This window comes from Dunckerocampus dactyliophorus, chromosome 17 (genome assembly GCF_027744805.1).
Source record: "Dunckerocampus dactyliophorus isolate RoL2022-P2 chromosome 17, RoL_Ddac_1.1, whole genome shotgun sequence".
In the NCBI taxonomy this organism is placed as follows: domain Eukaryota; kingdom Metazoa; phylum Chordata; class Actinopteri; order Syngnathiformes; family Syngnathidae; genus Dunckerocampus; species Dunckerocampus dactyliophorus.
Window position 1 is genome coordinate 4,600,001 of NC_072835.1, and position 23,231 is coordinate 4,623,231.

Genomic DNA, 23,231 nt, shown 5'->3' on the forward strand with positions numbered 1-23,231 from the left:
CCTGAAAGGGAATCGTCTTACATGCTGATGCGAGCGTGCACTTTCAGGATAATAACTCACCTGAGCACCACGTTTTTAGGACTTTGGAGACGCAGCCCACTTCCTGTTGTCTTCAAAATAAAAGCAGACAAAGCTTCACTTATATTCCATATTCATTTAATGTATTGTGTTGGTAAAGTACTGTGGTACATAAACACTAATACAGGGGCACAGCTCGCTTTTGCTGCCCTTCAGCGTGTATTCATTGATCATTGACTAGATCAAGGGTGCTCACACTTTTTCAGCCTGCGAGCTACTTTTAAAATGACCAAGTCCCAAAACTGTACTTTCTATTATAAACATAGAAAATATATGTATAAATATATAAATGTTATATATTTACTATATTTATAAATATGGGTGTTTATGTACGTTGTACATGTACCGTATATCAGGTGTGAACACACCTTTTCAGCGTGCAAGTTACAAGTTGACAATCTATATATATATATACAGTATATATATGTATGTATGTGTGTTTGTGTATATGTATATATATATATATATATATATATATATATATATATATATATATATATATGTATATATGTGTGTATATATATATATATATGTGTATATATATATATATATGTAAGGAATGTAATAGTACTTGGCGGAAATTCACTTATCACGGTGGAGTCTGGAAGAGGCCCCTGGTGCATATGAGGTGTGTTAAGAAGCATTGTTATGCTGCCATCTACTGTACAAAGTTGGAATCACAGGCTCCACTCACAGACAGTCCCGTTATAATGGGTTTATGAGCAAGGGCGGATGGGTAGTGCCAAGTCTTATTGTGGCGCTCCAAATTTATTATGTTATTATGTTTATGTTGTCATGCTACATTAGACAAAGAAAACTACTAATTGTTTAAAATGATTATTATTTTTTTTAAGGCGGGCAAATTAAAACAAAATGAAGAAAATGAAAATAAAATTGATCAACTTGGACAAAATGAAAGTTATTTTGTATTTTTACTAGAGATGCTCCGATACATTAGCCACCGATCAATATCGGCCGGTTTCCATTTTTTAAAAAACACGCGATCGACGTATGCCGATAAACGCCTTTCAAAGCCGATCACAAAATCGGACATATCTGCTGTGTCAGGTAGGGTTGCCAACAAAAGGACGCGTCTCGTATTGCGCTTGACACAGACTACGCCAATCCATGCCAGCGCGTTTGATCACCCCCTTACCAAACCTATCGCCGTTCGACTACTCTTGCATCTTTGTTTACACACTTTGCCCGTCTGTCACCGGCTGTACTTTACATTGGCGGCGGCTAACTAGCTAGCTAGAATTTGTTTCTGGTTTTTGGACTCCAAATGTACCTTTTTACCACAGTGTGACATTTTGTTTTTAAAACAAACAAGCGATGCGCTTGGTTCCGAGCTTGGATATCACCTTCATGGGGTGCGTACAATTGAAATGTTGCCAGTCATAAATAAAACACAAATCGTTGACATCTCTATTAGTGATAAAAGTTGGACAACCCTGCAACCTGGATCTTTTAAGGTTTCTATTTAATAAAGATATTTATTTGTATTATTTTAGTCTGTTCATTTTGTTTTCTTGAGCTAAAAAAATAGTTATTGAACAGTTTATTTCCCATGTATTCACATTATTCCCAAACATGCATCAAATTAAAATCAAGTTTGTGTCAAATAGTACAAAAATTGTTAAAGGAAAAAAAAAATAAAGGCGAAAAAAAAATAAACAATCCACCCAAATGTTTATTTTTAAATTATTACCTATTTGCCGGGGGCCCTTGGAATTGTCTAATGGCCCCCCTGACCAATACCGCTCATCATAAACACATTGATAAATGCACAGTTAATCCATGTGATCGGTAGTGTTGGCCATCTTTTGAATTTGAGCGATTCTGATTCAGATGCCTCATTTCGATTCCAGTTCCTAACGATTCTCGATTCTGATTATTTTTAAAGGAAGGGTAATAAAACGATGGCGCTAACCTTCTCGGATGAAATGTCTCCATGATTATTTTTGATGAGCTTTTTATGAATGACTTTACTATAAATTTCTCACAGGGCTGTTTTTAACCAATATATAAATACAGTAGACGCCCCTACAATGTAAATAATCCGTTCCGAGAACCTTTTCCTTACAGGGATTTTATGTTATACGAAGCGTAAAATACATGTAAATAGCCTAATCCGTTCCAAGATCTTCCCAAACTCACACCTTTGGCCCTTCAAAATATTCCAAGTCCACCAAATATGTTGGGAAAATATAAGAAAACGTTAGCATAAACATAGTAGAGTAACATTCCAATGAAAAATAAGGTAATAAATAAGATTACTGTAAATGAATAAAACTGACTTGAGGCATAAATAAAGTTGATGGGAAAAAAAAAAAACTTGCAACGACTTGACGCTTTACGTTATATGGAATGTCTTCCGTAATACGATGCTAAAACGTTACATAAATTCTTTACGTTCAGTGGAATTTACGTGAGAGGAGGTTTACGTTATGCGAGGTACTGCTGTGTCAAACAAACTTCAACTGAACTTAAACATAAATGTTTAGAAAGTCTCTTTGCGTAGGAGCACACGTTCACAAGTCATTTTTATTGTTGAAAAGCTCCTGCAAAAACAAAGAGACATATCCTGTAGTTTATGTGCTGGGGAGTGTCTTATGATGCAGAATAGACAAAGTGTAACTTAACCGTGTTACTGACTTCCTGCTGACCTGCGTGCAGAATATCAAACAAGTGAATGGAGTAACATGGTCATCTTCCTGGCTAAAGCTAGCATTAGCGTCAGGTAAAGTACACAGCTTTACGTTAGCTGCATATTTGAGTTGGCCACCGTATTCGCGGTATAAAGTATCATTGGTTTGCTGCCTCAATATTGTAATTTATTGTTTTACTTACCTGACTGGTTGGAAGAAGTCCGGCGTAACGCGTCAAAATCGGGGCACTCTACACCATGAACCTGGGCGTGTTTGATCCTGTGAGTGGCGCACCCTCCTTTGCATGATATGACGGCGTTGCAAATGTTTCACGGCGCCGACCGTTGGTTTATTTAGCAGGATTTCAGCCAAACTTTCCAGTGCCGTCACACATTGCTCCTTCTTCTTTGTGGGTGCTCACCGGCTTCTTATCGGTTGGTGTTATGAGGCCATTACTGCCGCTCGACGCGCTGGATCACCGAACCTAAGGAGCGAAATTTTAAAAATTGAACGATTCAGGGACAATCGGAACGTAAGTCCCGGTTCCCATTGATGCTCGATGCCCAACCCTAGTAATTGGTATCGGTATCGGAAGATCTCGCTCATGGATGATCCCTATCCCTAATTTATACTGATAAGAGAAGGTAGACATTATTTGCCACGATGCTCTGGGTAGCCCAGTCCGCCATAAACAGGCAGGTCCTTATATTCGTTACATTTTTGTTAATTAAACACACTAAAATCAACCCAAAGCAGTTTAAGGCTTTCCTAAAAAGTAAAACAAAATTGCAAAAATAATAAATGTTAGTCCAATAACATCTTGTTTGACAACTTTCTGCCTTGTTACTGTTTATATTTCTGTTTGTTAATATCAAATCCTTTGGTAATGTTCTAATGGAGGCCATGTTTCATTTCTATTTTTGGAGCTCAACAATCATGTTAACTTGTGAATAATTGGTGTGGCGAGACGGAGCATGTTTGGACAATTCAACTGCTTAGTTTTGCTTGTTTAGCTGCCAAGTGTGGTCATAAATGTCGTATAATGTGGAGTCGTCTGAAAAGCTGTCCCAGTGGATCGCTCGCGTCGCTCTTCTTATCTGTGCCACTGTGCTGCCCACTTTTACCCTTCAACCGCCGTCCTATAAAAAAAGTCCTGCAGACAAAGTGGTAGTTGTTGTTGTGCTGATTGCGTAATTGTAAATGTGTTCAATAATGTTAGCATTGTAGCAGTCAGCAGTCAGGATGCTGTATGAGGACAGAAGAAGGACAAATAAGAACGTAACCCTGAGGGAGATTAGTTCGGAAAAAAAAACAACACTCGATCCTTCTCAAGTTCGTTTGTGTGTTGGAATCTGTTCCTTTTATCTCTGTCACCTTTCTCCCGGTCATAACGTCTTCTGGTCATCTTGATGGAGGAATAACAGAGTGTTTAACAGGACGAGGGGGTGGTAGCCGGAGTGGCAGACAGAAAGTGAGCAACAAACACGAAAAGCAAATATGTTTAGAAATACAGACGGGCTTTTTTCTGTCGCTTTTTGTGTTTTTGTTTTAATGGCACAAGCAAGACGGCGCCGTCTGTGGCTTTTAGGTAAGGGGGACCCATTGCTCGTTGAGAGGAGCAATACATACTTTCATGCTGTTTTTGTTGTCGTTATACCACAGGTGTCAAACTCAAGGCCCGGGGGGGGGCCGAATTTGGCCCGCCATATTGTTTTATGTGGCCCATGAAAGCCTGGAAATAATGCATGTCAAAAAACTTAATTTAATATTATGTGTTGAAATATTTGTATTTTTATTTTATTATGAAAGTACATTTGGTTATTTTTTAATAATAGTTAAATAATAATCATTATATTTTTTAATATTATTGTAAAAATCATTTTTATTTATGAAATGTTTAACTTATGTAAGTATATTTTAAGTAAATAATTTGTAAAAAAAAAAAATTATATATATATATATATATATATATATATATATATATATATATATATATATATATCTAAAAGACGCTTAATGCTTCTGCTAAATGTATTTGTTCATATTTTTTGTTAACAAATCCTTTTTAAAAATAATATTTTAGTATTAGTAATTAATGAAAAATTTCTAGAATTGTTATTTATTCTTGACAAAATGATTATGAATAGAATTATGCACGTGGCCGTCTGAGGGTAACCATAGCTGCGATGTGGCCCTCCGTGAAAACGAGTTTGGCGCCCTGCATTGTACAATATAGAAATGATACTAATAACTAATATAATAAAATAATAACAATAATATTACTAATAATAACAAAGATAAGACCCGAAAAAGTCACTAGATTTGTCTCTAGTCTTTTTCTTTTGTTTTTTCCAGAGAGGTCTGAATACTTGCTAAATATAGTGACAAAGTTGTAAATTTGGTAACACTCGCCCCTCCTGCTACGTGTTCTTCTTCTCTGGCAGAGCAGGTGCGCATGAGTTACTGTGCCATCTACCACACGGAATTGGAACAACAAGCGACACTCGCAGACAGTCCCGTCATAATGTGTTTATGAGCAATGAATGAGTGGGACACCATGAATAATGCCGTCTTCCCGTCCTCAGATGAGATGGAGACGGCGTCCTGCACCACCACGTCCGACACCAGGTGCCAGTGCAAACCCGGAACGTTCTGTGTGCCCGACCAGGCCTGTGAAGTCTGCAAACGCTGTGCCAAGTAAGCGTATCAAACTTGGACCAATCAGAAAGCAGCAATGGAGTCAGCTGATTAGGGTGGCTGATGATGTTTTGTGTTCAGGTGTAAATCAGGTGAGGAGGAGGTGGAGAAGTGCACCTACTTTTCCAACACCGTGTGCAGAAAGCGCCATCCGTCTCCCACCCAAACCCCGTCGCCCCAAACCCCGCCCACTCCCGCCTCACCAGCAGAAATCGGTAACTCATTCTCTCTCTTTTTTTTTCTTTCCAGTATCTGCTCACTTTCTCGCTCATTTGTTCATTGCTGCCGTGTTGCAGCCGTTCCCATCCTGTGCTGCCTCCTCGTGGTGGTCGCCGTCGGGCTGGCGGTGTGGTGGTTCGTCATCAAGCAGCGCTCCTTTCAACCATGTGAGTGGAAAAACATGGCCGCCGCTTTTGCATCGTCTTAGTGGCTAATTGTCTGCTTTCTCCCCACAGGCGTAAAGAGTCACTTCGAGGCCTGCGAAATTGTGAAGGTTCCCATTGTAAGTCTTTTCATCCTGAACGCGTTTCCACGACGCATCCCTGCATGTGAACGTTTACCACCACATATTGACGCGGAAGGACAGTTGGCTTCGCACGCTAAACCCGCCCAAACAACAGTTAAACTTGAGTTGCTCATCTAAAATATAAGCCCTTCCCGCAGGACTGCAATCTATTTGTGGCGGGGGAAGTGACGTCATGTTGTAAAATTTGCATAATTGGCCATGAACCGTGAAAAGCAAAACTAAATATGTCAAAAATAGCGCGTTAACAGCGGCAGCTAATTTATTTAATTAATTACGTTCAAATGTTCAGCGTAATTAACGCATGCGCACCATGCCGAGCCACCGCTCCACTCTGTTGTGACGGCACACCGAGGCACAATAGTGTCCCCGCAGAGTGTGACGCTCTTTTAGAACTCTATTTTGCACAGCAGTGCAATTCCAACACCATAAATGTGTCATTTTCACCACTCCGGGTTGCTCCTCGGCCGCCGTTATTAGTCCCTCCCCTTCTGCTACGTAGCCAAGATGGGGACTGTCGAGGGTGGTAAGTGTCCCATCGCTGCACACTCACCACTTGTGTGCCATATTTTACCGTACTTGTCGGTGTGAACGAGCTTACGCCCTCAAAAGAGTAAGTGCAGTAAGTACACAAGCGCTGGCTTTGAATACTTCCTGACGTGCGTGCATGGAACGACATTAGCGCTACTAAGCTTAGCTAGCATAACCAAACCAACACTTTCATGCAATGCTTGTATGCTTTGATATGAATTATGATGATAAATGTAAATACTTGATTTGTGTTTTCAGGATGAGAGCGCCCCTACGGCAGAGGAGTGTCAGAACAGTCGTAACGCCGGCCTGGAAGGAGAGGATTCCCGTCCAGAGTCGCGACCCCTGCTGCAGGAGACGCAGGCCGGCATGACCAAGGCCTCGTCCCCCGTGGAGGACGAGGACCGCGGGCTGGGGGACAGCCTCCCCAACACCACCAGCTCGTCTCAGACCAGCCTGTCGGCCCTCCCCACCGCGGCCTCATCCGGGAATAGTCCTCAGCAGAGCCCGGCCGCCTGCAGGGTCACGCCTGCCGCCATGGTGAGCATCGGGACCGGACAGGACATGAAAGGAACATTCTCGCCCCGTCCACACGTCCTTCATGTCTCTTCACTCTTTCAGGAGGATCCTCTGCAGCATCGCTTGGTCCCGCTGCAAGGTAAGACACGCTTGCCCGCCTTCGCAGGAAGTCAGGCTGCGTGAGAAGGATAATGCCGGAGCCTCAGAGGGGACGGGCTAATTTAAGACTTGTATTTTTTTTATGATCATTGGTATTGATCACATCCCAGAGGATCCCAGCTCGATGTCATGTTCCGCTTCTTTAGACAGCAAACTAGTGGAGAGGGACTCAAACAGCGCCTCTGCTGGTCGCAGCCAAGTATAGTCGTCTCTGGTTTATAGCGGTTAATTGGTTTAACTATTACACAACTACTATGCTACAGGGACTCTGGGCGGCCGCTAGCGAGCTAACCAGTTAGCCTCCAATTTATTTATTTTAACCTTAGAAAGGGTTTCAAACGGGGGGGGGGGGGGGGGGGGGGGGGGGGGGAATGGACAAAGTAAGAAGCCACAAACTTACCACTTCCACATGGAATGGGAGGACTACATATCACATGTATTTCAGTATGTTTTCACTAATAATAGACCGCGTCTACCACCAAACAAAGCAAGGGAGCGATAATGGAATCGCGATATTGCAAGGGACGACTGTAGTGCACTCTGGTTTGCCTCAGTGGTATTTTTCACTTTTGTGGACATCACAAGCATCCTAAGCTGGCTGTGAGTGCTTTTAGATGGGGTGGGGGGTGGCGTTGAGAAGAGTAACACATGCTTTCATGTTAGTTGCTAGATTTGCCGCTTGTCGCTTTTTTTTTTCTTAAAGACAAGGGGGTATATGCCAGGTGCGTTACGATGCCATCTACTGTACGCAGTTGGAACGACAAGCTACGTTCACTTAGAAAGTGTTAATGAGCGAAGGCGAACATGGGGGTGTGCCAAATTTATACGTGGCGGTCCAACTGTATTTGTGGCGGGCCCAAAGCTGCACTTAAGCAGGGCAAAACGCAGCGCTGTGTCGGTACCCGCATGTTGCACTCAAGATGGTGAGTGCACAGTGATGGACACTTACCACACTCAATAGTCGCCATCTCGGCTGCGTAGCGGGAGGGGAGGGACGAACTCGTGAGGTTGAGATTCATCATTAGGAAGGACAGATTAGTGATGGGTGCCGAATACGGTGGTTTTACAGGCACCGACCAAATTCTGTTGGGACTACCGAGCACCGACCGATGTTACAATACAAACAGTTGGATATTGTTGTCATATGTTTGTGTGTACGTGTGTTTGTGTTATGTTTAAGTGCATCACGAATGGATTGGGGCAACACTATGCTGTCAAAATTAGTGCACTCAGGAACTAAGCACAAAGTGTACTTATTGAAGTATTCCAAACAAAACATGTGTTTTAAGAATGATTTCATGTTTGTTTCCCAGAGTCCGAAAAGTCCCTGAGGAAGAGCTTTGACCTGTTCGACAAGTACCTGGACGTGGGGATCCACAACAAGTTCTTCAGGAACATCGGCGTCAGCGACAACCACATTCGCATGGCGGAGGGTGGCGTGGCGGGCGATAAAGTGTACGAGCTGCTGAAGAACTGGATGCAGCGTCAGGGCCTGAAGGCCGACATCAACCAGCTGCTGCAGGCCCTGCTGGACCTGGACCAGCGCCGCTCGGCTGAAAGCATCGCCTCGGAGGCGCTGCGGCGAGGCTTCTACAAACACGCCCCCTGAAGGAACGCCGTCCCGCCACAGGTTGACGCACTTAATGGACTTACTTCTTCGCGGCTTGGAGAGCCAGTAGTTTTTTTTTTTGAGGAACACATGAGACAAAAAGGGGAAGCCGAGCTGCTCGAAGGACGCTGAAAGCCACAGAAGAAGAAGAAGAAGAAGAAGAAGAAGAAGTGAACTTACTGAACGCCACCTTGCGGCGAGCACATGATACACTGGTCTGGCGCGCTGTTAGCGATATGCCATGCACTGCCCCCCACTGGCACAATGTAGTCACGCTACCTGTTACACCACCATGAATGTTTCTGCTAGCATGAAGTCACTAAACGTTCTCACACCACCTTTGCTCCAATTGTTACAAACAAGAACCACGACGCTCCCGGCGACATTTTATTTATTCTCCTATTTATTATACCGCGCCTTATTTATGCCTTTCGAGCAAAAAGTGCACGCTCTCTCGGCCTCTAAAAAATACATTTCAATCAGCAGTCCAGCTGACCAAATAGTCCACTTCATTAACCAGTCTCGGACTGCAGGTACGCATCTTTTTGTCCCATTTAGCTTTGATGAAGGAAGATTGAAACAATTCAACTTTATTGCTCCCAAACGTTAGCTTGTTTGCAGTGGGCCTCACAAAGTGTGCATGTGTTTGTGCGTGTGTGTGTTTGTGCGTGCGTGCGCTTGGGCGCCACAGCCAGAAAACTGTAGCGAGGTCCAATCAGGAACATGCTAGCTGAAACTGGACCCTCCTCCGCCCACCCCCAAGTCCCCTGTACAGAATGAGTCTACTGTATTGTGATGCTCAGTGCTGGCGCTGCCATCTAGTGGTTGACAAAGCAACTTCATCCTGCATCGATTTCAAAGGCTTGGTCACATGACTTTTTAATATTGTTTGCCAGCTGTGACTTTGTGGAACGATTGAAGGAGCGCAGCAGAGTAAAGACTTCACTTTCATTGTTGGAATCAATAAAGTTAAGTGCTTTTAAGACTTAAATGATGAAAGATGGCAATTTTGATGAAATATTTTGTACAGAGACTCCCTTGTGGATTATGAATGTTTTTTTATTTGTTTGAAGAATAAATTGCTTTTTTGGACGTCACGGCTGCCTTTGTCATGAATGAAATTTTGTTCAGCTCTCGTCTAAACAAGACCATACGTTCATTGTATTAGATACAGCAACTAAAAGAGAATGTTGATGTTTGTTTGACACGTAGGTAACTTAATTATGTCTTTTAAGTGTCATTCTCCCTGCGTGGCGTTTAGCGTGACCGCGCTGACAAGACTGCTTTCCCACGGGAGAAAAGAAGTCAGATGGCGGCCTCGTGACGTTTGCGTTAATTAGCATGTTAGCGACAGGAAGTCATGGTTGATGTTGGTGAAAAACTACAAACAGGAGTTGGACACACACCTTTCTTTGTGTAGCTTTGATTAACAGGCTGCCAGTCCAAGATCGTGTCGGCTGGGACAGACTCCGCCTCCTCAGAGCTATGTCCTAAGAAGGCCTATCTTAAGAAGGTGTGTTTCCTAGAAAGCCTGTCCGGAAGAAGGTGGGTCGTAAGAATGGCTGTTCTAGGAAGGTGTGTCCCAACAATGCTTGTCCCTAGAGGGTCTGTCCTGAGAATAGCTGTCCTCAGAAAATGTGTCCTCGAAGGCCTGTTCTAGGAAAGCGTGTGTCCTGAGGAGGCCTGTCCTAAGAAGGTGTGTCCTCAGAAGGCCTGTCCAAAGAGGGTGTGTCCTCGGAGGGTGTGTCCTGAGGGGCCTGTCCTAAGAATGCCTGTCTTAAGTGGGTGTGTCCTAAGAATGCCTGTCCTAAGAAGGCGTGTGTCCTGAGGAGGCCTGTCCTAAGAAGATGTGTCCTCGGAGGGTGTGTCCTGAGGGGCCTTCCTAAGAATGCCTGTCTTAAGTGGGTGTGTCCTAAGAATACCTGTCCTAAGAGGCGTGTGCCCTGAGGAGGCCTGTCCTAAGAAGGTGTGTCCAAAGAGGGTGTGTCCGAAGAGGGTGTGCCCTGAGGAGACCTATCCTAAGAAAATATATCCTAAGAATGCCTGTCCTAAGAAGGTGTGTCCAAAGAGGGTGTGTCCTGCAAACAGGTCCACATATGAAATTGCAATCTAACTGGACTCTTCCTTCCACGCAAGCAGTAGTGGTTCTCGCTTCAATGGCGGTTTTGCTGACTTCGCTGGGTAGCGGCGTTACTAGTTTAACAACATTTCTCAGTTGAGTGATCGTAACGTCGCTGTTTTCCACATCAAATGTCTTGTCAGTAGTGAAGGTATTTTACTGCTCAAATGACGCGATGGCCTACACAGAAGCTACATTTAACCAGGCATTTCTACATTTTAAATGCAGCGGAGTTTCTGCTGCGGTCGGAGCGGTAACCATGGTGATGACAGACGCTCCTTCAAGCGACATTACGTGCCAGTGTAGAAGTGTAGAGCGACTTCATGTCGTGAATCTTGACAATAATAAATTCTGCTTTGACGTCACCTGTCATTTTTAATCGGGCTGTTACCATTTGAACATTAACTAAGCTTTTTTTTATATAATGTTCAAGAATGTGATTGCCGAACAGGTGACCAAAGAGGAGGAAATGACCGAGGAGGCACAGGTCGTGAGGGAGAGCTAGGTGACCAGAGAGGGAGACGAGGAGGCACAGGTGAGGAGAGAGAGAGAGAGAAGGAGGTGACGGAGGAGGTGCAGCAATTGAGCAAGAGAGAGGAGGAGGTGATGAAGGAAGTGCAGGCGATGGAGGATCAGGTGACCACAGAGACGGAGAGGGAGCACAGATGACCAAGTAACAGCCCTTAAAAAATGAAACTGTGCATGCAAACACGCGCTGTCAGAACTGATATTGGGTTCATGTGGTTTCCTGACAGAGGGCCACATGGCGAGGGAAGCAGTCAGGCCAATGAGCAGGTGAGAATGCAAGGAAACTTTATTGAACTGAATAGTGTTATTGATTTTTACCATACTTTCATTTAATAGATTGTTATTGCTCGCTAGAGCTTAAACACAATAGGAATGAACTACTGTGTCATTGTGGCATAACTAGTTAAGTACACAGCTGCAACAATGCCAAGTAAATCACAGTATCACAGTGTATTTCTAATACAGGCACGCCGCATTCTCCTTTAAAAAAAGTAAACACTTCAATAAATAAACAGGCAAAGATTTTAACCTCCCCCAAAGGTAGACCCAAAGTTACGCCCTTGCTTGTTCCACATAGACAGTTGTCATGCATGACAAAGTATGAAAGAGCGCAAAGCATTGTCATGATGAGCTAGCAGACGCACCTCCTGACCATCCTTCCGTCAGCCGTCACAGTTACTGAGATAATGCATTCACGACGCTGCTGTCCTCTCGCAGTCCACACGGCAGTCCACACGTCCAAACATTTCTTCTTTTTGCGCCACAATGGCAGCTTCCAGCTTCTTCTACGCGACCTTCGGGCTGTGCGTCTGTCTGGGCATCATGTGCGTGGTCTTCGTCAGCGCCTGGAACTCGCGGTGGCGCGGCGGCTTCGCTTGGGACGGCACGGAGTCGCAGTTCAACTGGCATCCGGTCCTCATGGTGACGGGACTGCTGGTTCTCTACGGCCTGGGTCAGTCACGCTTCTTATTACACTTTTTTACTGCACTGCAAGTGGACACTCTGCCTTTAGTGCACACAACATCCAGCAGGTGGCACCGCTTTGCTTTGTCCCTTTTATATTTCATACAGAGCAGTGATTCAATTGTGAAGTCAATGTGTGTAAAACTAGTGTTTTCATTCTCATAGTGATTTTATGGCGTCATTTCTTCTCATTTGTATATCGGCCTATTAGCATCGATCATACATTTGCCTGGCAACAAGCAGTAAGGTAAACATGTCATGAGCAGACAAAAAGAACCAGATGTTAGAAAACTATTTTTAAAAATTAAGATATATAGATAAAAATGTAATGTAACTAAATTGTCATTGTAATTACTTTGATTAGATTAAATTCAATTAACATGCTGTAATGGCCATATATAAAATGAGTCATTTAATTTCATTTTATAATGTTCAATCACATCAAATTCATTTGTTATATATGGTCAAAATAGCATTGGTAAAACTATTTTTTTTTTTTACAATGTTGTTTTTTTTCCTGCTCTTTGACTTTGCCTTACTGCTGGTTGCTAGGCAACAATTAATTGAATTGCTGGATGCTCCTAGCTGCTGTGCTGTACCGCATCCCGTGCACGTGGTCCCAAAGGAAGCAGCCCTGGAAGCTCCTCCACGCCGGTCTCATGCTGGCCGCCCTGCTGCTCTCCATCGGGGGCCTGACCGCCGTCTTTGAAGTCCACAGGAGCCTCCACATCCCGGATATGTACTCCTTGCACAGCTGGGTGGGAATGTGCACCGTGGTCACCTTTGCGTGTCAGGTAGGACGGCCACTGAGACCATGACCTCCCTGTGAGGTCTTCATTCCGTTCTTCTGGATCAACAGTGGCTCCTCAGCTTGGCCGGCTTCCTGTTCCCGTGTTCGCCGCTGTGGTTCCGTGCTGGCCTGAAACCGTTCCACGTCTGGATGGGAAAGGTCGTTCTAATGCTCGTGTTGGCCTCCTGCATCAGCGGAATCAACGAAAACCTCTTTTTTGTACTGTGAGTGGAAAATAAAGCCTTTAGGGTGTGTAGGGTTTTAAGTAACATATTAACATTCTTAACCATCATACAAAACAAAAGTCATGATTGGGTTCTTGTTGTTGTCGCAGTGATGGAGTCTCTGCAGAAGCTTACAGCTCGCTGCCCGCAGAGGCCCAGTTTGCAAACACTCTGGGAGTTCTCATTGTGGCCTTTGGGGTGGTTGTGTTTGGAATCTTGTCCAAAGCGGACTGGCAGCGTCCCGACACACACAACGAAGAGGCTCCTGTGAGTTCAATGGTGTCATTCAAATAAAAAAAAAATCTGCTTTATATTCTTGTTTTAATTGCAGCTTCTCCTCCGAGAGGAAGCCATTTGAACGTTCCAGTCAGATGACAGCGGAGTGACAGGAGAATCACATGTTCCTGACATTTAAAGTGTGACAAACGACTCGATGTTAACAAAACAGCTTTATGAATCCTGCATGAGTAAATACCTACCCTGGCCTAGCATTGTTCTCCTGCGGGATACATGAAAAAGAATAATAAAGAATTTGATGCGTAATGTCAATGCTGCCACCACACCCGTGATTTTACAATTCAACCCGAAGGAACATTGTGAAAATGATTATTATATCACATCAAAAGATGCTGTTTCATCAGAATCATATGATTAAAAGTAGCTTCTGTTGTTATTTGACTTTTAGGAACAGCTCGAAGAATACTGTGCTTTGTCTAAAAAACGTATAATCTTATTTAATCTCCATCACAGACTGATTTTAATTCCCTCACTTTGCAATTTTAATTCCTTCAGTTTGCCCCAATGGGGAAGCGTGTGTTTTGTTGTTGTAATACCTCCATCTTCCTGTAGGGAGCAACATCGAACCCTACACTAAACCACGAGGAAGACATGCACTTCCGGTCAGGTCCGTCTGCTGTCACAACAGTTAGCTGCTTGAGTAGCTAACAACCACGAATAAAGGCTATTTGTGTCAAAATGGATGTGAGTCAGGCCAAGCAGGAACATCTGCTCGCATTAAAAGGTATTACTACAAGCTGCGACTACATGTTTTTAAGAGAATTGTTACTTATAAGTGTCACAGGAGCTGACTGTTTATAAGTTCCTGTTGTTAATTGCTAATGCCCGTAATCGTTACAAACACATTGTTGGTACGAAGAGATATAATAATCTTCTGGAGAATAATATGTGAGTTAGTAGCGTTTTTATGTAGAGGAATTGTGTAGACGCTTAATTATGTCCGGTTGGTATTGTTTAGAACACAGTAGTAGTGCTATTATGAAGTGTTAGTAAACTGTGGTCCTTGTAGATAGAGCCCCCGCCTGGAGACGATGACTTCATTTATACAGTACACTAATAAAAAGACACTTTGTTTTGCAGTGATGCGACTAACCAAACCCACTCTCTTCACAAACCTGCCAGTGACATGTGAAGATCGAGACCTGCCAGGTGATACAGTCTTTTATTTGTATGAAAGATCAATCATTTTTGTGTTTCCCGGAGGACTGCAATGTATCTGTGGTGCTGCGTTGCAGGGGGCTTGGTGTCGTCATCTAAATTGCATAATTGGCCACGACACAGAATTCAGTGTTTGTGTGTGGACGGGTAAAACAGAGCTCAAATGGTGTGCGTCCGGAACAATGTGCGACGCTATCTCCTACTTAATAACATTAAATGACGTTATTAACTTACGGGTGTCCTGCTCCATGTAAGTGAGCGCTAATTATAAAGATAATGTACACGTCGTTGTACATCTAATATCTCACTATAATGTACTGTAGCGTGGAGGGGAGTTGCGTTGGAGTACCCAGCATGCCTTGCGGGCACTATGTTGGGCACAGCAAAAAATAGATGTTTTTGTTTAGTCGTTACTCACATAGAATCATAGTTCATTGTTTTTGTATGCTAACTTACCTGTTACACGTTGTACTGTTTATTTTTTGGTTCCTGATGCTTGATCGCCGTCTTTTCATTTGCTCTTGGTTGTCAAGCTAGTTGTTGGATATTGCTTGGAAATTAAAGAGCACTTTCCTTAACTCATTCAATCCCAGCCATTTTTCAAAAGACATCCCCTCCAGTAGCGGCCATTCTAGACGATTTTGACTGATATTGCAAGGCACACAGAATATTGTGTGCTATAGCTATGTAAACACGGAACCTACCAAAACAAAAATTAGACTCTCGTCTTTCCTCAGGAAAAAAAAAGTTTGTTTCTGCCCTTTTCCGGTCTTTAGTAATCAGTAGTACTGTAGAACATAGGTATGAAGGAGAAAAACAGCTTTTTGTGAAAAGATTTCAAGCGTAACTTTCACTTTGACACATGTTTGACACATTTTTTGCTTGTGTGACAGCTCAAATATCTAAACAACTATACCACAATACAACATCAAAGTAACTATTTATTTACAAATATAAAACCATGAACTATTTACAATTTTCACATTTGGAACTCTATGTGCGTGCATGTGTGTGCACGCGTGTGTGTTGCATGCGTTAAAATGTCCTTACAATGGTAACTTTCTGCACGCTAGCCTCCTCCATGCTCTTCAACTTCCTCCTTCCAGTACTCGGTGTTTCCTGCGTCGTCATGCCGCCGAGCTCTTATCACTTTTGCCACCTAGTGGCCGTTTTTATGGCTTAAAATTGCTCTACAGTGGTGCTGAGTTGCATCATTGCCTCTTTTTGCCTCTCGCGCAAAAAAACGTAAAAAGACGTTTAAATATGCCTTTGGGATCGGGTGTTGGGGTTAAAAAAAATGTTTTTTTAAAATTTATTGAATGAGTTAAGCAAGGTGAAGTGCCATATACAGAAGGGAATGGTAGCGACAAGCAACACAGGCAGTCCTATGATAATGTGTTTGTGAGCGAGGGAGAGCAGATAGCGCCATATCTATAAAAAAAAAATGCAGCGGTGAGTTTTTCTGTGGCGGTCCAAATGTAATTGTGGTGGTCCGCCACAAGGAAATGAATGTATAGGAGGAAACACTGGTTTTGTAGTGTTTGTAAACATACTAGGAAGTGTTAGCGAGTGTAGTTCTATAAACGTCTCACACCACATTTGCGTTGGCAGGCGACTTGTTTGGTCAGCTCATGCGGGGCGACCCATCCACCATCAAAGGCGCTGAGACGTTGATGCTGGGCGAGATGCTAACGCTACCTCAGAACTTTGGGTGAGCCTTCAGCAATTAGCATGACGCCGTGCTGCCCTCAAGTGCCGTCAGACTTTTCCTCGCTCTTTCAGGAACATTTTCCTGGGCGAGACCTTCTCCAGCTACATCAGCGTGCACAACGACAGCAGTCAGGTGGTGAAGGACATTCTGGTCAAGGTACCCCCGCCGCCATCTTGACACGTAGCGCACCACCTCCCCCAAACCTCCCTTGGTGCCTTGTGATCCTCAGGCCGACCTCCAGACCAGCTCGCAAAGACTCAATCTGTCGGCGTCCAACTCAGCCGTGGCTGAACTCAAACCTGAGTGCTGCATCGATGACGTCATCCACCACGAGGTCAAAGAGATCGGAACACACATGTGCGTCATTCCTCCTCCTTTGTTCATAGTCTGTTGTTATCAGCATCATTGAGAGGTGTGCAGTAATCCCTCGCCTCTTCACGCTTCGGGTTTTGCGGCTTAACTCTTATCACAGGTTTTTCAAAAATATATTGCTGGTTCGTGGTTGAATACAGCCTATTATTTGTCAAAAAATATACATATTTAAGCAGATTTTATGTATTTTTTGTAGGACTGTCAAAAATACTATAATAATTTATTTCATTAATTACGTTAAGGCCGCACGGTGGCCGAGTGGTTAGCATGTTGGCCAGACAGTCAGGAGATCGGGAAGATCTCCGTTGGGCATTTCTGTGTGGAGTTTGCATGTTCTCCCCGTGCGTGTGTGGGTTTTGTCCGGGTACTCCGGTTTCCTCCCACATTCCAAAAACATGCATGTTAGGTTCATTGGAGACTCTAAATTGTCCATAGGTATGAATGTGAGTGTGAATGGTTGTTTGTCTATATGTGTCCTGTGATTGGCTGGCGACCAGTCCAGGGTGTACCCCGCCTGTCACCCGAAGTCAGCTGGGATAGGCTCCAGCATACCCCCGCGACCCTAATGAGGAGAAGCGGTATAGAAAATGGATGGATGGCTGAAGCATTTTCAAGCATAAAAATGGCTAAATTAACTAAAGTATAAATATAAAGCATGCAAAGACACATTCAAAGGCATTGTGGTGATATGTAGTATTCTGCACTGGTCACTAGGTGTCAGTAATGTTACACTGATGAGACAAAAGCCACCGCAGGAAGTACTGTACAGAACAGGAATTAAAAAAGCAACAACAAGGAATTCTCTCAATGCTAACGTGTGAGTCTGAATTATGTCTTATTTATGTATTTTATGTCCTATTTTCTCTTAATATGTGTACTATATTGGGTAACAGGAGTGTAAAGTTGACTGTGGGGGTATTATGTCATGTCTAGAGGGCTCTAATAATGTTGAAAATCGTATTTAGAAGGTCGTAAACAGGTTTTCTTTGCCCTAACTACGAAAATATTCCATCCATCCATCGCCATAAACGAGGGGGTTGTGTACACTAGCATAACATCAGCATGTGTGGCTAAAAGGTAGCATGCTCCTTTCTGTTATGAAAGAAAATAAACGTGATTAGCATTAGTTGTTACGCTCATTACCGCCACCCACAGGAGTGGAGCGGGACATAAAAAGGCTCAACACTTGATTTTTAATTTTTTTTTAGCTTTCATGGGTGTATGATGCGTTATGGTTATGGACGGCCATTCCTTTTTGTATAACGCTGTACTAACGATCACTTCTTGTCTTTGGGTCTTTGCAGCCTGGTTTGCGCCGTCAGCTACACAACGCAGTTCGGAGAGAAGCTCTACTTTCGCAAGTTCTTTAAATTCCAGGTGAGGGCGGAGCTTAGCGTTCTCATTAGAGGAGACGTGAGGCATGTCGCAGCGGACTCGCCCCGTCCCCCCACCTCCCGCCGCCGACGTGGACATTGAGCAGGCTTGTCACAGTTTGTTCTGCTGCTGGTGAGCGATGGAGACTTTCAGCTTGCATTCTATCCTCAACCAGGTCCTGAAGCCGCTGGACGTGAAGACAAAGTTCTACAACGCAGAGGTAGGTTCGCGCGTCGTCGCGTTTCTTTGTAGGTAGCTTAAGAAGGGTCACCCGGGGAACCCCGCACCTCCGCAAAAGTCCATATTGGTCCAAAGTGGAGATGCAAGGTTCTTCTGGGTGGATACCTTCAATAGAGCTTTTAGAATGCAGCAGTATTCATTCATGGTCATCATCTTTGGCATGTGCTCATTTTGTCTTTTATTTTCTCCATTAGAGTGACCTGAGTTCTGTGGTAATGCTCTCTTATGTTCTCATCGCTTCTTCTCTTCACAAACAACAACAGTGGAAGCTTTAGTAGCATTTGCACTTTAAGTCTTTCAACACATTAACCTTCCATTGTTGTTGTTTGGTCCTTCCTGTCAACACGCTTTCTCGCCACTTCCTCCTGCACTGGCCTGCGTGTGTGTGTGTGTGTGTGTGTGTGTGTGTGTGTTGATTGATCGACAAGACAATTTAAAATCACGTGGTTAAGAACCAAGTGAGTCTGGTGAGACAAATGTTCCAAACAATCAAGGGGCGGGGGCCAGGCTGGCTTTGCACGGTGGTCTCTCTGGAGGCTTTGAATGGCGGCATGAACTCATCTCTGCTGCTCTCACTCAGCATCGACCGCAAAGAACCAAAAAGAGCGCCAGAACCAAGTAGGACACCTGATTTGTGTTCACCTGCCGCTGGCTGCTTGGTGTTCTTCATCACTACACTCATTTTAACCCTCACACGCCCAAAGTCGACCCTCTTCCATCTACTGATCGTTCAGTTTTAACGTCCCATTCCATTTATGTTGATCCTACTGCTGATTGATTTGAAGAGTACATAACAAATTAGTGGTCTCCACTCTAATAAATGCCACGCTGCAGCACTCCACTGTATCCCGCAGGACTGCAATCTATCTGTGGCGTTGGCTTTTGGGGCCGGTGGTAGATGGCATCATCGTCTAATCTGCGTAATTTGCCATGACGCACAATCTCCGGCTTAGTGTGTTTGTGTGTGGACGGGTAAAACGGAGGTGTTTGGTTTGTGTTGGAATGTGCTTTGAAACCTTCATTGACTCACGAGTGTTGGTTTCATTTCATTCAGCAGTAGACACGTGTGATTTAAAAAAACAAAAAACAAAACCAAAACATTCATGACGATTCCTGAGCTCCGTGTGACATCTCACTATGTTGATGAAGAGATGCGTTGTAACGTGCCACCGAGTCAGTTGTCCAATTCTCATGTGTTGGTGAGCGAACGTTGAAATATGAAAGGCTAAAATATGTCTTTTTTTTTAAGTCGTGATATTATGAGAAACAAACAAAACAAAGAACAAAGTTGCAATTTTAGGAAAATTAAGTTGGGTAAAAGTTATAATATTCGTCGAAATATTATGACAATAAACGCATCATATTACAAAAAAAGGGCAAGAAGAAGAAGAAAGTAGTGTTAAAAAAATAAATACATCAAATAAAAAAACAGCAAAAAGTGTCATGTAAGGAGAATATATTATTATTATATGAATAATATGCTTTGTCACCGACAACACAGAACTGAGACGCGGGCTGTTTTTTTCTGTAAATATAAAAAATGTCTTGGCATATGTGCATAGGTTGGTTTCAAAAAATCAAAAAGTGGCCCCCGCATCCTTTGATTTTTCAGTATGCGGCCCTTGGTGTAAAAAGTTTGGACACCCCATCTTAAAAGCAAGTGTAAAAATAAATGCCTTACCCTAATAGACAGCTTTTTCTACACATTTCTGTCAGGTTTGAAATCAAAGCTGAGAAGGAGTAGAGCATAAAGTGGGTTTATCTTCATCACAACGTGATTATTGGAGGCTTAAACTCAAGCAGGTGTCACTGCGTCGAGTCAGCTTTGGGCCTGTGAGGGTTAAATGAGTGCTTGTTGCTCCAAGCCTAACCCCCCCGCCTGCTAGCACCTTGACCCCCTCCCCCTCTGAGGTGACCTGTTGTCACCGCAGACAGACGAGGTCTTCCTGGAGGCTCAGATCCAGAACATCACCACGTCGCCCATGTTCATGGAGAAGGTGTCTCTGGAACCTTCCATGATGTACAACGTGAGCGAGCTCAACACGGTCACGCGCGAAGACCGAGGGTACGTGTGACCTTTGTACCCTCTGACCTCAGATCTCGTGGAGGTCTGAAAGGTTGACTTGACTTCTCCCGTCCTTCCAGTGTGTCGACGTTCGGGAAGATGTCCTACCTGCAGCCCATGGACACGCGGCAGTACCTCTACTGCCTGAAGCCCAAGCCCGAGTACGCCGAGAAGGCCGGTGTCATCAAGGGCGTGACGGTGATCGGGAAGCTGGACATCGTGTGGAAGACCAACCTGGGGGAGAGAGGGCGGCTGCAGACCAGCCAGCTGCAGCGAATGGTACTTTTGTTTCTGACATGCTTGATAAGTTATATGAAGGAACGCCACGCACTTACATTTGCACAATTCAACAAGTCTGAAAAGGAGTAGGAAGCTTATTTTCTTCTATTCCTTCTCCATATTGATACCAGTAACTAATAATAAAATCAACTTTTGTCTTTAAATATATACAGACCTGATCAAAATCTTAAGACCAGTTGAAAAATTGCTAGAATTTGCATTTTGAACATTTGGATCTTAATGAGGTTTTAAGTAGAGCTACAATATGCAAAAACAAGAAGGGGAGTGAGACAAAAAACATTTTGAACTTGTAATTTAAACAAAAGCAAAAAAACTGAAATAGGTTGTTTATCAGCTGATCAAAAGTTTAAGACCACAGGCTATAAAAGCCAAAATCTGCTCAAAATGTTCATTTTCTGTCAGGCATTCACACTGTCATACCCTCCTGATGGCAGGAGGTCTTGCACTCAAATTAAGGTCCTTACTGGTGCCGACTGCAGCGCAATAACTATCAGACGGCATCTGTAGGAAAAGGGTTTCAAAAACAAAAAAAGAATTCAAAGACCTCGTCTCCTTCAACGCCACAAAACTGCCCGTTTAGACTTTGCCAGGGAGCATCAAACATGGGACATTGAAAGGTGGAAAAAAGTTTTATTCTCTGATGAGAAAAAATGTAACCTTGACGGTCCAGATGGCTTCCGACGTTCCTGGCATGACAAGGAGATCCCACCTGAGATGTTTTCTACCCGGCACAGTGGAGGGGGTCCATCATGATCTGGGGTGTTTTTTTATTCAGTGAAACACTGGAGCTTCAGGTTGTGCAGGGTCGTCAAATGGCGGTGGAGCTCCTCATTACTGAGTCCTACTGAGAACATTTTTTGTTCTGGTTTGGAGAGTTTTTTGTTATTTTTTGAGCGATGGTCTTTTTCAGTGCTTTAAAGTGCTTTTTGTCTCACTCCCCCTTCTTGTTTTTGCATATTGTAGCTCTACTTAAAACCTCATTAAGATCCAAATGTGCAAAATGCAAATTCTAGCATTTTTTCAACTGGTCTTAAGATTTTGAGGTGTGTATAAAGTTTAGCATTTTTACAAAATTAAAAAAAGTTGAGGAGGAAAAAAAGAAAATTAAGGATAAAATAAGATTGAAATGTAATAAAAGTGAAAAAAGGAATAATTTATTCATAAATAGAAATAAGTTGAGACATTAAGTAAGACAAATAAATAAACATTGAGGATAAATTTATAAATACAGGAGACTGAATTGCACAATTTATAATTAATTCCTGTATATAAATGTATATGATTAAATTGTTTTTAATTACATTTCAAATTAAATTGAAATAAATAACTTATTAGTGATAATCATCAATAAAGTGGGTTTCTTAATATTGTTGAATTTTCATTGTTATTGTGGCCTGTTGTTGACTTCCAAGTCTTGTGAGTTGTGTCTTTAGTCTTGATGATGTCATCTTCCATGTTGTCCAAATACGTCATATTGTCTTCTTGGACACGTCTCTCAGGCTCCAGGCTACGGAGACATCCGGCTGTCCATGGAGACAATTCCAGACACGGTGAACCTTGAAGAACCGTTCGACATCAGCTGTAAAATCACAAACTGCAGGTCAGGGAACGCCTCCAGCACCGCCGCCATCTTTCCTGCTCCGCAGCATCCCCTTACCCACGGCCTCCGCTTGTGTGTGCGTTGCAGTGAAAGGACCATGGACCTGGTTCTGGACATGTGCAACACGTCTTCCATACACTGGTGCGGCGTGTCGGGCCGGGCCTTGGGGAAGCTCAGCCCCGCCGCCTCGCTCTCCCTTCCCCTCACACTGCTGTCGTCCATGCAGGGTCTGCAGGTACCCTACCACGCACTTTGACCTCACTTTGCACCTGATCCTGTCCTTCACGTGGCATTCATGTTTCTTGCAGAGCGTTTCTGGCCTGAGACTGACAGACTCGTTTCTAAAGAGGACGTACGAATACGACGACGTGGCTCAAGTGTGTGTGGTGTGTCCGCACCATGGCAACCTGTCTTAGCTCCTTTTTATCACTTTTTTATTTTAGACGCTAACGGACCAACTGTGGACCTCACAATGCAACACTTACAGAGGACGACGCTGGCTGTGTTTTAACTTTCAAATGAATGTGAATAATGCTGAAAATAATGATGTACATGTGAATAAATGTTAATAAAATCTCTTGAAATGTTTCAACCATGTTACGAAGCCCATTGATATTTTGTGTGCAAGTGGTATTTTCACCTTTTGACTATTTGACCGCACATTGCTATCTCTCTCATCAGACGGTGTACCTGACTGAAGCGGCCTATGTGTGTGTGTGCACC

The 23,231-nt window shown here is 43.5% G+C and overlaps 3 protein-coding genes across 5 annotated transcripts in view; all 3 read left to right on the forward strand.

Moving 5' to 3' along the window:
• Window positions 1–9,864, forward strand: part of tnfrsfa (tumor necrosis factor receptor superfamily, member a) — a 35,936-nt gene extending 26,072 nt beyond the window's left edge. The window contains exons 4-10 of one of the 2 annotated variants that reach the window (XM_054756969.1): window positions 5,315–5,426; window positions 5,508–5,641; window positions 5,723–5,812; window positions 5,882–5,928; window positions 6,739–7,020; window positions 7,102–7,138; window positions 8,472–9,864. In XM_054756969.1, the coding sequence (XP_054612944.1) occupies window positions 5,315–5,426; window positions 5,508–5,641; window positions 5,723–5,812; window positions 5,882–5,928; window positions 6,739–7,020; window positions 7,102–7,138; window positions 8,472–8,767 (998 nt within the window). In that variant the 3' untranslated portion in view covers window positions 8,768–9,864. Of the gene's footprint in view, window positions 1–5,314; window positions 5,427–5,507; window positions 5,642–5,722; window positions 5,813–5,881; window positions 5,929–6,738; window positions 7,139–8,471 lie in introns of both variants that reach the window. The other variant, XM_054756968.1, reaches the window with a different exon arrangement.
• A 2,213-nt stretch (window positions 9,865–12,077) lies between these two features.
• On the forward strand, window positions 12,078–13,871 carry LOC129169971 (lysosomal membrane ascorbate-dependent ferrireductase CYB561A3-like). Its single transcript, XM_054757008.1, has 5 exons — window positions 12,078–12,366; window positions 12,963–13,171; window positions 13,237–13,391; window positions 13,502–13,658; window positions 13,723–13,871. The coding sequence occupies exons 1-5, from the start codon at window positions 12,180–12,182 to the stop codon at window positions 13,747–13,749; spliced, it is 735 nt and encodes a 244-aa protein (XP_054612983.1). The 5' UTR covers window positions 12,078–12,179; the 3' UTR covers window positions 13,750–13,871.
• Window positions 13,872–14,223: 352 nt separating this feature from the next.
• Window positions 14,224–23,133, forward strand: trappc13 (trafficking protein particle complex subunit 13). Of its 2 annotated transcripts, XM_054757005.1 has the most exons (13): window positions 14,224–14,412; window positions 14,769–14,837; window positions 16,458–16,557; window positions 16,629–16,713; window positions 16,787–16,914; window positions 18,234–18,306; window positions 18,479–18,523; window positions 18,738–18,755; window positions 20,475–20,608; window positions 20,689–20,887; window positions 22,408–22,508; window positions 22,596–22,743; window positions 22,817–23,133. In XM_054757005.1, exons 1-13 carry the CDS (start codon window positions 14,367–14,369, stop codon window positions 22,922–22,924), a joined length of 1,254 nt encoding a protein of 417 aa, XP_054612980.1. In that variant the 5' UTR covers window positions 14,224–14,366; the 3' UTR covers window positions 22,925–23,133. The 2 variants fall into 2 exon arrangements, with proteins under 2 accessions (XP_054612980.1, XP_054612981.1); XM_054757006.1 differs by lacking the exon at window positions 18,738–18,755.
• The last annotated feature ends 98 nt before the right edge of the window (window positions 23,134–23,231 follow it).